This window comes from Oncorhynchus kisutch, unplaced genomic scaffold, assembly GCF_002021735.2.
Source record: "Oncorhynchus kisutch isolate 150728-3 unplaced genomic scaffold, Okis_V2 scaffold1965, whole genome shotgun sequence".
In the NCBI taxonomy this organism is placed as follows: domain Eukaryota; kingdom Metazoa; phylum Chordata; class Actinopteri; order Salmoniformes; family Salmonidae; genus Oncorhynchus; species Oncorhynchus kisutch.
Window position 1 is genome coordinate 1 of NW_022263910.1, and position 15037 is coordinate 15037.

Genomic DNA, 15037 nt, shown 5'->3' on the forward strand with positions numbered 1-15037 from the left:
GGATAAAAATGTAGGGCACTATATAGGGTTCCCATTTGGATGCATTCCTTGACTGTAGGTTAACCCTTATTAAAGGTGACTGCTTGGAAAACCAATGCACTAAACCAGCCAGCTACTTAGAAAATATCCTTTTAAGAACTTATCAGAGCTCCACCGCCTCTCTGGAACATCCAGCAGAGTAGATAGATACACTTGTAAAGCTATTGATTATTATCACCCTAATGTGAAATCCATTCGCAAAGGAAGACACAAGCTTTTTCCCCCAGCAGGATTTCCATTTCATTAACTTCTCCCTTTTACTTCCTTGCTGTTCTTCACTATCTTTCATCTCTCCACTGTTGCCTCTCAACCGATCCCTGAGACTGTGGAGCAGACCTGGGTTCAACTAGTATGTGTTTTCTTTCACATACTTTGAGTGTTTGATTTGAGCCTGCCTGAAGTGCCAGCTAGGTGGGGTTTGCACTTTTGGTACTATTATATTGGTCCCGTTGCTCTACGCCAGGTCAATCAGGCTCATTTGAAATATTTGAAAGAAAACGGATACTATTTGAAACCAGGTCTGATGCCCTGAAGTTTTGTATCCTTTACACACATCTGTGCCAACATGATCCTTACTGTGCTGGCCATATCAAACACCATCCTTTCAAACAAGAACAAGTGTCCAGCAACAACGGTCCATGTGAATGACTAACCAGGCCAGTGCAGTACAGCTCGGCATGGCTCAGTAGTGTGAAACTGGTATTAGAGTACTGTATGTATGGGTCTAACCTTCCTCTACACAGCAGGACCTGTCACACTCGATGTCTTATATGCTTCACAGGAGGTTGGTGGCACCTTAATTGGGGAGGACGGGCTTGCGGTAATGGCTGGAGCGGCAATCAGTGGAATGGTATCAAACACATCAAACATATGGTTTCCATGGTTTCCTTGTGTTTGATGCCATTCCATTAGCTCCGTTCCAGTCATTATTATGAGTCGTCCTCCCCTCAGCAGCCTCCTGTGATACGCATGCATTATGTATATCTATAATGTTATATATTATGTATAACATATTGTGTCTATATCTTACCATCATCACACAGCAGGCCCTGTCTTCCGTAGGGCAGAGACACACAGCTTCCTGGTGGGACTTGGGGATACAGGTGGCTCCGTGACCACAGGGGCTCCACTCACAGGCTGTGAACTGGCAGAGCCGACCAGAGTAGAGAGGAGGCGCACTCACAGAACCCAGTCCTCTGCATCACTATACACAGGGAGAAATAGAGACAGACACACACAGAGAGGAGAGATCATTAGGACCAAGGGGAAATGGACCCTGGTAGTTCTAGTGATGTGTTTCTATCTAGGTACAGGAGAGAGAGAGACAGATAGAGACAGAGACAGAGAGAGAGAGACCCAGAGAGAGATAAGAGAGGAGATAGAGAGACAGAGAGACAGGAGAGGAGAGACAGAGAGAGACAGAGACGAGAGAGAGACAGAGAGAGAGAGAGAGACAGAGGAGAGAAGAGAGAGAGGACAGAGGCAGCGAGAGAGAGAGACAGAGAGAGAGAGAGAGAGAGAGAGAGAGAGAGAGAGAGAGAGAGAGAGAGGAGAGAGAGAGAGAGACGAGAGAGAGACGAGAGAGAGAGAGCAGAGAGACAGAGAGACAGAGAGAGAGAAGAGGAGAGAGAGAGAGAGAGAGAGAGAGAGAGAGATGATCAAATAATCAACAACTTCATGAATGAAAACACTGTATTAAACTCTGTGATGAATCAATAGAGACGAGTTAAGACATGAAAACATCTCCATCAGTCCCAGATGGAAAACATCCAGTATGACATACTGGAGCTCTGCAGAAAGGAGCTGCCACGTTAGATGGATGGACTGGCTGGTTGAGGAGATGGACAGGTGTTATGTTATAGATTTAATTCAGATAACACATCAGATTCAACAGCAGGTGTGTGTGTGTGTGTGTGTGTGTGTGTGTGTGTGTGTGTGTGTGTGTGTGTGTGTGTGCGTGTGTGCGTGCGTGCGCATGTACATATGTGTGTGTGTGTTCTGCCTCTTTCAGCTCCTTACAAAATGTAAACACATCTGTGCTTTCAGTGAATGCAGATAATAACCACTGTCCCAAACGGCACCCTATTCCCTATGAGTCCTGGTCAAAAGTAGTGCTCTATATAGGGAATAGGGCACCATTTAGGATGCACATAATAACCTGCAGGAAACCAATGATTGGGAGTGGTTGAGCAAACATATGGCCCAAAAAGTATACACATGACTCTCCTACCCTATCCCCTTCTCCTTTTCTCAATTCATATTCATGCGGTTGCTTTATCTCTGGGTTGGAGAGGAAGTGGAGGCTAGGCTAGTCATATTATTTACACTTCATAAGCTCCTCTGTAAGAGGCACACACTTTTCAAAGGTATAATATCAGATAGAGAAGGCATTGGTGGGGTTTCACGTCTATAAATTAATAATGGGCCTTGAGCAGCCAGCACTGTGGGATGTATTTTCCTCCACTTTCTCCTCCAGAAACTGGCTTCTAGAAATTAAATATTTACCTTCTGTCGCTGGAATTTAGAACTGTTGGAATGACTGTATGGAACGCGGCTTAGAAGGAAGGGAAATAGACTGTAAAGTCGACTCTTGTTTTCAGCATAAATGTCACACTGACTGTGTTAACTGTGGTAAATATTACCAGTCAAATAGCATCCTAACCCCTAATATAGTGGCCCTACTTCTGGCACTATTTCTGAGCACTATTTCTGTCACTACTTGAGAACTTGAAACAGTGAGTGTCCTCTTTGATGATCTTCTTCATCTCCTTCCATGTGGTGGTCAGTGTGATCATGACGGTCTCGTCCCAGCTTCAGGTCAAAGGAAGTGCACTATATAGGGAATAAGGAGCCACCTGGGACGCGGAAATGAATGACCCAGTAATGTTTCTCAATGTGAACAGACGTAATTCACACACTTATTTAAATAACAGCTGATGACTTGTTACAATGAATATTAAACTAAATTATGACATAGTAGGCAGTACATTTTAAATTTAAGAAATTGCTAAACGTTTTAATCTATTTCATTAAAATATTAATGATATTTATTTAACATAGTAAATGTAACATAGTAAATGTTACCATATTAACATGTTAATCTCATGTGTACGGTAGATCTAAGACAGTGGCAGGTCACAGGAAGCTTCTGAAACACCACCCTAACATAGATATTATGCATAATACTGTATGTAGTGCACTATATAGGGAATATGGTGCCAAACTTACTGCACTATATAGGGAATATGGTGCCAAACTTAATGCATTATATAGGGAATATGGTGCCAAACTCACTGCATTATATAGGGAATATGGTGCCACACTTACTGCACTATATAGGGAATATGGTACCAAACTTACTGCACTATATAGGGAATATGGTGCCAAACTTACTGCACTATATAGGGAATATGGTGCCAAACTCACTGCACTATATAGGGAATATGGTACCAAACTTACTGCACTATATAGGGAATAGGGTGCCAAACTTAGTGCACTATATAGGGAATATGGTGCCAAACTTAGTGCACTATATAGGGAATATGGTCCCAAACTTAGTGCACTATATAGCGAATATGGTCCCAAACTTAGTGCACTGTATAGGGAATATGGTCCCAAACTTAGTGCACTATATAGCGAATATGGTCCCAAACTTAGTGCACTGTATAGGGAATATGGTCCCAAACTTAGTGCACTGTATTGGGAATATGGTCCCAAACTTAGTGCACTATATAGGGAATATGGTCCCAAACTTAGTGCACTATATAGAGAAAGGGGTGCCATTTCAGACGTATACACAGTGTTTAGGGTCAGCAGGAACTAATGATGACACGATCATCAGCTGTAAGGTCAGTGTCCTGCTTTATGGACCTCCGTTATACATCAATTCCATTCTGATTGAGCTTTAACACACTGCTCAGTCAGGTGGTAGGCTTTAAGTGTTAACCATTCATGTGGCTCCTGCAGGATGCAGTGACCGCCGCTCTCTTCACTGGCAACTAAATGTGTCTGACCTGTTATCTAAAAACTGCCACATGATGGTATGTCTGACCTGTTATCTAAAAACTGCCACATGATGGTATGTCTGACCTGTTATCTAAAAACTGCCACATGATGGTATGTCTGACTTGTTATCTAAAAACTGCCACATGATGGTATGTCTGACCTGTTATCTAAAAACTGCCACATGATGGTATGTCTGACCTGTTATCTAAAAACTGCCACATGATGGTATGTCTGACCTGTTATCTAAAAACTGCCACATGATGGTATGTCTGACCTGTTATCTAAAAACTGCCACACGATGAACACTTATGTCTGTGTTAAAACCTGTTCAGTGTAATATACAGTACATAGTCTACTTTAACAGGGGCATGTTAGATTTGTATACAAAATACACTATATATACACAAAAGTAAATGGACACCCCTTCGAATGTATGGATTTGGCTATTTCAGTCACACCCGTTGCTGACAGGTGTATAAAATCAAGCCATGCAATCTCCATAGACAAACATTGGCAGTAGAATGGCTTTACCGAAGAGCTCAGTGACTTTCAATGTGGCACCGTCATAAGATGCCACCTTTCCAATAAGTCACTTCGTCAAATTTCTGCTCTGATATAGCTGCCTCAGTCACCTATAAGTGCTGTTATTGTAAGTGGAAACGTCTAGAAGCAACAACGGCTCAGCCGTGAGGTGGTAGCCCACACAAGCTCACAGAATGGGATCGCCGAGTGCTAAAATGATTAGCGTGTAAAAATGGTCTGTCTTCGGTCGGAACACTCACTACCGAGTTCCAAACTGTCTCTGGAAGCAACATCACCACAAGGACTGATCGGGAGCTTGATGAAGTGGGGTTCCATGGCCAAGCAGCTACACACAAGTCTAACATCACCACACGCAATGCCAAGCGTCAGCTGGAGTGGTGTAAAGTTTGCCGCCATTGGACTCTGGAGCAGTGGAATCCTATTCTCTGGGGTGATGAATCACGCTTCACCATCTGGCAGTCCGACGGACGAATCTGGGTTTGGCAGATGCCAGGAGAACGCTACCTGCCCCAATGCATAGTGCCAACTGTAAAGTTTGGTGGATGAGGAATAATGGTCTGGGGTTAAGTGAAATCTTTATGCTACAGCATAAAATGACACTCTAGACAATTCTGTGCTTCCAACTATGTGACAAATGTTTGGGGAAGGCCCTTTCCTGTTTCAGCATGAGAATGCCCCCATGCACAAAGCGAGGTCCATACCGAAATGGTTTGTCAAGATCGGTGTGGAAGAACTTGACTGGCCTGCACAGAGCCCTTATTTCAACCCCATCAAACACCTTTGGGATGAATTGGAACACCGACTGCGAGCGAGGCCTAATCGCCCAACATCAGTGCCCACCCCCTCTAATGCTCTGAATGGGCTGAATGGAAGCAAGTCCCCGCAACAATGTTCCAACATCTAGTGGAAAGCCTTCCCAGAAAAGTGGAGACTGTTATAGCACACAGCTACTACATAGAACATGTCTGTAAGAAGACAAAGATAGCGTATCTCTCTAAGATAAGCAGATGTCTGCCAAACCTCAATACCATGATGACCTTATTATATCGGACATCCGGCTCTGTCTGCGTCCCAAATGGCACCCTATTACATGTATAGTGCACTACTTTTGACCAGGGGTCTGGCAGGGAATAGGGTCCCATTAGGGAGTCAGCCTCTACTAATGAAGTGGCAGTTGTAAGGCTCAGATCTAAAGACATGTCAGATGATGACTGCAGTCCAATACACTCTGTGAAATGCTGCCATGGTGGTTATTTGTCATTAATACAATGATTGTGGTGATTGATTATGTAGACAGACAGACAGGATAATGTAGTAGACCTCACCTAAGCCTTTGTCTATATATGGGGGTTGTGAATTTTCCAATAAGATTACGTGTATTTTCCAATAGGATGTTGTGTATTTTCCAATAGAATGCTGTGCATTTTCCAATAGAATACAGTGTATTTTCCAATAAGATGTTGTGTATTTTCCAATAGGATGTTGTGTATTTTCCAATAGGATGTTGTGTATTTTCCAATAAGATGTTGTGTATTTTCCAATAGGATGTTGTATATTTTCCAATAGGATGTTGTGTATTTTCCAATAAGCTGCTGTGTATTTTCCAATAAGATTACGTGTATTTTCCAATAGGATGTTGTGTATTTCCAATAAGCTGTAGTGTATTTTCCAATAGGATGTTATGCATTTTCCAATAGGATGTTATGCATTTTCCAATAGAATACAGTGTATTTTCCAATAAGATGTTGTGCATTTTCCTATAGGATGTTGTGTATTTTCCAATAGGATGTTGTGTATTTTCCAATAGGATGTTGTATATTTTCCTATAGGATGTTGTTAATATCTGTTATGTGTGTTGTGTGGTTTTCATGCACTACTTTCAGCCTGAACTTTAGATTGTTTACGTGCTGCATGGCGCTGAATAGTATTTACTTGAACTGCATCTTACAATACATGATTGTCTGGAAGGCATTACATTTACAGTATGTGGTTAGAGGTCAGAATGACGTTGTGTATATTGGCGTCTTATTCCACCACTGCAGGGCAGCGATAAACATCCTGGAGCTTTAGCTGGGCAGTACTATATACAGACGCGTTCTTAATCTTTTGACTCAATGCCCAGCCAAAACGTAAAGTTACCACTGTTACGGTGACCAAGGCCAACTAAACAGCTAAAGTTTCCCCTGTAGCAGTTTCAGCGAGTCAAAGCTGCAGAATCCGAAGCGGGAAACCGTGCTAGATGGATGGGTCATGATTCTGTTGAACCGAGAACAAAACCTCATGGCCAGCTATAACCGTCCGCCTCCGCTTTACATTTCCCTGCTATGATTCAGCAGGGTTTGTTTCAACAGGGTTATTTGACATGTTTTATAAAATCACCCGTGGTACTGACAGCTTATTATTTTTTACTTGTCAAATGTGTGTTGTGTTGGAGAACACTGTGAAATATGGAGAACATCTTAACCCAGTTTGATCATGACCTCGGTAGCTATGCCTCGCAGTGACTCCATTTTTACAAGTTTCAGGGAGTGAATGTATGGTATAGTTTTATAATGTAGGGTGCAGTTTGTGTTTCATGAGGAAAATGAATGTATCATTGAAATGAACACTGCATTCTGAATCCATTCTGAATTCAAAGTAAAAACCTTTTGGCCGGATATTTTTTGTCTGTGATTAAGCCAAACTGACTAAGGCAATAGACTACAAAGCTAAATCCCATCAATAGCTGCATTTAAAACACCAACTTGCACTTATTTTGAAGCCTTGAGACAACTGAGACATGGGATTGTGTATGTGTGTCACTCAGAGGGGGAATGGGCAAGACAAAAGATTGAAATGCCTTTGAACGGGGTCTGGTAGTAGGTGCCAGGCGCACCGGTGTGTGTCAAGAACTGCAATGCTACTGGGCTTTTTACGCTCAACAGTTTCACCACCCAAAGGACATCCAGCCAACTTGATACAACTGTGGGAAGCATCAGAGTCAACATGGGTCAGCATCCCTTTAGGGGGGTGCAACTCTATATTAGAAAGGTGTTTTTAATGATTGCTATACTCAGGTTATGACATTGGGCACCACACAACTTGATTACTGAGAGCTCATCTGACAGAGATATCATGTGCAGGCCAATCCATTATTCAGTAGTTAATCTGCTACTCAACAGATTAAATATGTAGCCTTTAATAATTAATAGCAGTGTGTTTGTTTGTGAGGTTCCTGTAACGTTCTTGTCCTTATATGGTAGAGGAGACTACGAGAAGTCCTTTATGTGTGGAACAGTGTGTTTGTGTGTGTGGAACAGTGTGTTTTTGTGTGTGGAACAGTGTGTTTGTGTGTGTGGAACAGTGTGTTTGTGTGTTTGTGTGTGTGGAACAGTGTGTTTGTGTGTGTGGAACGATGTGTTTGTGTGTGTGGAACGATGTGTTTGTGTGTGTGGAACGATGTATTTGTGTGTGTGAAACAGGGTGTGTTTGTGTGTGTGAAACAGGGTGTGTTTGTGTATGTGCATGTGTGTGGGTTCACACACAGATAATATGATATGTGTGTATGTGATTTACATATTCACAACAATCACTAAACATAAACACACTTTGTAATCAAATGATTGCGTGAAGGTAAAAATGGGAAAACCCTTTTGTTACCACCCATATTTAATGTAATCAAGCCTCTGATTACAGCAATTAAGAACTAAAGTGTGTGTCAACCCTACCACATCCCCTTATCCACACCTTCACTACATCTGGTAGCCATTCCACCCCAGCCAGCCAGTCAGGCACCAGCCAGACAGGCAACAGCCAGCCAGCCAGTCAGGCACCAGCCAGCCAACCAGCCAGGCACCAGCTAGCCACCAGCCAGCCAGCTAGCCACCAGCCAGCCAGCGAGGCACCAGCTAGCCACCAGCCAGCCAACCAGCCAGGCACCAGCTAGCCACCAGCCAGCCAGCTAGCCACCAGCCAGCCAGCTAGCCAGCCAGGCAGCCAGTCAGCCAGCCAGCCAGCCAGTCAGGCAGCCAGCCAGGCAGCCAGCCAACCAGCCAGGCACCAGCTAGCCACCAGCCAGCTAGCCAGCCAGCCAGCCACCCAGCCAGTCAGGCAGCCAGCCAGGCACCAGCTAGCCACCAGCCAGCCAGCCAGCCAGCCACCCAGCCAGTCACCAGCCAGCTAGCCAGCCAGCCAGGCAGCCAGCCAGCCACCCAGCCAGGCAGCCAGCCAGGCAGCCAGCCAGCCAGCCAGTCAGGCAGCCAGCTAGCCAGCCAGCCACCCAGCCAGTCACCAGCAAAGCAGAGTTTTAACAAGACTTCTTCTGCTGCTTTATTAAAGAAGGTAACAGTTTACATTAAGGTTCCTCAAGGATGTATTCGAAGTCCCTTATCTTTTGTGTGGATTCCTTGAATTTAGGACATTTCAAAACACAACAAACAGAATGAACATACCCATACAATAACTTATTAAAACAGTAGCCAATTTATCTATAATTCAACTCCTAAACTTCTTTTGAATGTATATGTCCTCCAGAATTCAAAGACGTTTCTGCAACCAACTCTTTAATGAGTCATTTTCTTTCTGAAGTATCCTTAGGGGAACGTTGTACATCATCACTATAGGCTGCAGCATTGTCTGATTATAGGCATGAGTTCCAAATGGTACCTTTTTCCCTTTATAGGGCACTACTTTGGACCAAAGACCTATGGGCATAGGGTGCCATTTGTAGGGAATAGGGTGCCATTTGGGACGTATACATAGTCTTTGTTGGTTCCTCATTGAGAATTCGGCCTAATGATTATTCCTAGGACCTTGAGTTGTTTCTTTTATAAACTACAGACAATGTGCAATGTTCAGTCTTAATAATAATAATAATTATTCACTGCAGGTAGATTGTATGTTTTCAAATTCTATAAGAATATATATATTTATATATATATATTTGTGTTTTATATAGATATTTTTATTACAAGTAGAATCCAAAGATGCTGAGCCGTAGACATTTATGATAAAACACAATTGTATCATTAGATCTCAGTAATATGCAAATGTCGACAGGCTGTAGAAGACAGAACGATGACATTAAGACAGGAAGCAATGAAATCGCCAGCCATTATGCCCACAGCCAATACTTTAACCATCTGGTATTATGCCAGAGCCACCCGGGTCAATTGACTGAATGAAGATTGCTCTGTGAACTCTCTATAACCCTACACCAGCTATGGGGTTCAAGAGGGTTTGGCACCGTGATGGAAAATAATTCACACTCATAATTAACAACGCTGACTGACAGTAGAGCTTTGCGTATGGCAGCCTTGATGATCTGACCACAAAATATTATTAACCTGATTTTGTTCATTTGTGTTAAGTATTCAATTAGCAAAAATATATTTAAAAAATTGATTAATGATGTCAGCGTGTAGAGGGTAGAGACTCAATATAACCTATAAGCTATTTACTGAATTACCAGGCTAGGATCCTGGTCAAAGACTCTTAAGATAGTGGACTGAAACATGGCTGATAGTATTAATGGTATTACTGTTAAGATAGTGGACTGAAACATGGCTGATAGTATGAATGGTAAGATAGTGGACTGAAACATGGCTGATAGTATGAATGGTAAGACTGTTAAGATAGTGGACTGAAACATGGCTGATAGTATTAATGGTATGACAGTTAAGATAGTGGACTGAAACATGGCTGATAGTATGAATGGTAAGACTGTTAAGATAGTGGACTGAAACATTGCTAATAGTATGAATGGTAAGACTGTTAAGATAGTGGACTGAAACATGGCAGATAGTATTAATGGTATTACTGTTAAGATAGTGGACTAAAACATGGCTGATCGTATTAATGGTAAGACTGTTAAGATAGTGGACTGAAACATGGCTGATAGTATGAATGTTAAGATAGCGGACTGAAACATGGCTGGTAGTATTACTGTTAAGATAGTGGACTGAAACATGGCTGATAGTATGAATGGTAAGACTGTTAAGATAGTGGACTGAAACATGGCTGATAGTATGAATGGTAAGACTGTTAAGATAGTGGACTGAAACATGGCTGATAGTATGAATGTTAAGATAGTGGACTGAAACATGGCTGGTAGTATTACTGTTAAGATAGTGGACTGAAACATGGCTGGTAGTATTACTGTTAAGATAGTGGACTGAAACATGGCTGATAGTATGAATGGTATGACTGTTAAGATAGTGGACTGAAACATGGCTGATAGTATGAATGGTAAGACTGTTAAGATAGTAGACTGAAACATGGCTGATAGTATGAATGGTAAGACTGTTAAGATAGTGGACTGAAACATGGCTGATAGTATTAATGGTATGACTGTTAAGATAGTAGACTGAAACATGGCTGATAGTATGAATGGTAAGACTGTTAAGATAGTGGACTGAAACATGGCAGATAGTATTAATGGTATTACTGTTAAGATAGTGGACTAAAACATGGCTGATCATATTAATGGTAAGACTGTTAAGATAGTGGACTGAAACATGGCTAATATTATGAATGGTAAGACTGTTAAGATAGTGGACTGAAACATGGCTGATAGTATTAATGGTATTACTGTTAAGATAGTGGACTAAAACATGGCTGATCGTATTAATGGTAAGACTGTTAAGATAGTGGACTGAAACATGGCTAATAGTATGAATGGTAAGACTATTAAGATAGTGGACTGAAACATGGCTGATAGTATTAATGGTATTACTGTTAAGATAGTGGACTAAAACATGGCTGATCGTATTAATGGTAAGACTGTTAAGATAGTGGACTGAAACATGGCTAATAGTATGAATGGTAAGACTGTTAAGATAGTGGACTGAAACATGGCTGATAGTATTAATGGTATTACTGTTAAGATAGTGGACTAAAACATGGCAGATAGTATTAATGGTATTACTGTTAAGATAGTGGACTAAAACATGGCTGATCGTATTAATGGTAAGACTGTTAAGATAGTGGACTGAAACATGGCTAATAGTATGAATGGTAAGACTGTTAAGATAGTGGACTGAAACATGGCTGATAGTATTAATGGTATTACTGTTAAGATAGTGGACTGAAACATGGCTGATAGTATTAACGGTATTACTGTTAAGATAGTGGACTGAAACATGGCTGATAGCATGAATGGTATGAATCAATACACTGCGATATGGCCGGCCCTCTAGCCTCACATTACCATTAACCTTGATGTACCTGGACCTTCATTAAGAGTCCATTACTACTAATCAATGTAGGAAGATTTAATTTTTTTAAGACCATTAGTTGACATTAAATAGAGCTGGTTAATTCAGTCTTTTACTTTTAGCTCTCAAAGACAGTATTTCAAAACACTAATATTGTTTTAAAGACGACTGAAATATCCACATGGTCATATCCTACCTGACACAGGTGCCTCCATTGCGGCAGGGCAGGTGCTGACAGACAGGTGTGTCACAGTTGTGGATGTTCCTCCCTCCCAGTGCCTCTCCTGCTATGTAGATGTCCTTATTGTTGACCTGCAGCTCCCTGATACAGCCTATAAAACCTGTCACCTCCCTGGTGCTGGCAGGCTGATCCCTATGGGAGGGGACGTCCCCCAGGAATATAGGCCCCAACGCTACCTGGAAGGATGTCACAAAGACAAATGTATGCACATGTTCAAAGGCAGGTAGGAAGGTAGCAGGGGGACATGTGGGTGCGCGCACACACACACACACACACACACACACCTCACACACACACACACACTAGTTATCAGCAATGCCTGTTTAGTCTTCTATATACAGTCCATGTGCTTCTCTGCATACTTCATTACATCACAGTTCCATGTAAATTACTACAGATATTTAGTCAGTTATGATATACACTGACTGTACAAAACATAGATTGACCAGGTGAATCCAGGTGAAAGCTATGATCCCTTAATTATGTCTCTTGTTAAATCCACTTCAATCAGTGTAGATGAAGGGGAGGAGACAGGTTAAATAATGATTTTTAAACCTTGAGACAATTGAGACGTGGATTGTGTATGTGTGTCATTCAGAGGGTGAATGGGCAAGACAACAAATGTAAGTGACAGTGAACGGGGTCTGGTAGGTGGTGCCAGGCGCACCGGTTTGTGTTAAGAACCGAAGCGCTGCTGGGTTTTTCACACTCAACAGTTTCCCGTGTGTATCAAGAATGGTACACCAGTCAAACAACATCCAGCCAACATGGGCCAGCATCCCTGTGGAAAGCTTTTGATACCTTGTAGATTCCAGGCTCTGACGAATTGAGGCTGTTCTGAGGGCAAAAAGGGGGGGGGTGCAACTCAATATTAGGAAGGTGTTCCTAATGTCTGGTATACTCAGTGTAGACAAGACCTGCTATGGTAATCTACAAAACAAATCTTCAGGTAAGGTAAAGTGTGCCTACGCCACAAATGGAACCCTATTTTCTACATAGTGCACTACTTTTAGTGCACTACTTTTGACCAGAGCCCTATGGGAAGTAGTACATTCTTTTGGGAATAGGGTGCCATTTAGGATGCAAATCAGGTGTTTTCTGGATGTGAATCCAGTGAACCGACAACTTATCCTCCTTAACGGTCAATTTAAAGATGCAATAAGTACACTTTCAGGGCAACCTGACCAAATTCATAGATATGTCATTCTCATTGAAAGCAAGATAGATCTGTTCTATGTGCTCTATTTCTATGCACCCTGGTCTTAAGTTTAGTTTTTGAGCCTTTTACTTTCATTTTTTTACACCAGCTTCAAAACAGCTGAAAATACTATATTTTTGGTTATGGCGGTTAAGCGGTTTAGTACAATGATTCTCTACACAATACTTGCTTGTTTTGTTACATAAACTCAAATTAGATGAACTATTTACATTTTAGGGAAACCAGGAAATGGTGGAGCACTTTCTGCATAATGCATCTATAACAAGTGAGCTATAATTGTTTTGCTACAAAAAATTATATTGCAACTGAAGTTTGTTTGAAATCATTCATGCTAGACATGTTAGGCTTCAGAGTTATAACCTGAGGTATTTTCAGTTAGATAGGTACACTGAGTGTACAAACATTAAGAACACCTTAATATTTAGTTGTACCCCCCCTCAAACATTCTTGATACACACAGGAAACTGTGTAGCATGAAAAACCCAGCAGCATTGCAGTTCTTGACACAAACCGGTGCACCTGCCTACTACTACCATACCCCGTTCAAAGACACTTAAATATTTAGTCTTGTCCATTCCCCCTCTGAATGGCACACACACAATCCATGTCTCAATGGTCTTAACACTTAAAAAGCCTTCTTTAACCTGTCCTCTCCTCTCATTTACACTGATTGAAGTGGATTTAACAAGTGACATCAATAAGGGATCATAGCTTTCACCTGGATTCACCTGGTCAGTCTAAGTCATGGAAAGAGCAGCTGTTCTTCATGTTTGTATAGTCCAGGGTCCATAGAGGCCACTATATAGGACAAAGGGTGCCATGAAGCTCTTGAGTCAGATAACTGGGTTTACCTCTGACACAGGCTGGAACAAGGATTCCTCCTGACGTTTCACTGTTCCATTATCTACTGCTATTTCAATCATACATGACCCTCCACTCCTACCGACAGGCAGCCCATATCTGTGGAGAGAGAGGAAGAGAGGGAGGAAGGGAGAGAGGGAGGGAGGTAGAGGGATAGAGGGAGGGAGAGAGGGAGGGAGAGAGGAAGGGAGAGAGAGAGGTCAGGAGAACGAGAGAGGGGGAGAGAGAGAAAAAGAGAAAAGAGAGAGGAGAAACAAAGAGAGGGTTGGGAGAAACAAAGGAGAGAGAGGGTGGAGGAGGAGGAAGAGAGAGAGAGAAAGAAACACCAGAAGAGAGAGCAAGAGGAAGAAAGAGGGACAGCAAGGGAAGAGAAATCTCATAAGAATATGCGGTATTCACAATAAATCCATTTAAGCATGAAAATTATGCAGACTTGGAGAGAGGCGACTAAGAGGAGGCTGAGAGGAGAGAGAGGGCTCAGTAATGGAGCTAGTATAACTGTCTGTTGGTTCCAAATACACTGTGATTGTGTTCCAAATGGCAACCCTATTCCGTACAGATGCAGGATCTTGATTTGATCACTCTTTTATAACTGAGAATGTTCCTGCACAGCAGGAAACGCAGATAAGCTTTGTGATTTACATAAATTCACTGAAAACCCACAGTTATATTAACAGTATTACACCTTTTATGTAGCCTACTTTTGGCCAAGTACAAGCCTAACCACCGATCAAGCAACATTATGGACTAAACGTTCAAATCCTGTTTCTGCAGGATTATTTTGCTGTGAGAATCCTGGTCAAATTAAGACTCTCCATCTGTACATAGCGCACTACTTCTGACCAGGGCCTATAGGGCTTGTAGGGAATAGGGTGCCATTTGGAACATAGTCTCTGTATTGCAAAAACACTCTGCTGCCATTCCATAAACAGAGAG

General features: G+C 42.0%; 1 protein-coding gene across 1 annotated transcript; it reads right to left on the bottom strand.

Annotated features, from left to right (window-relative positions):
• Positions 1 to 2758: 2758 nt before the first annotated feature.
• Positions 2759 to 14195, bottom strand: LOC116368569 (protein eyes shut homolog; the record flags this gene model as incomplete). The annotated part of the gene is made up of 3 exons (XM_031819221.1): positions 14092 to 14195; positions 11977 to 12197; positions 2759 to 2850 (listed from the first exon to the last, which is right to left on the bottom strand). Coding segments are annotated over exons 1-3 (385 nt in total), but the record flags the coding sequence as incomplete, so codon positions are not given.
• Positions 14196 to 15037: the final 842 nt, after the last annotated feature.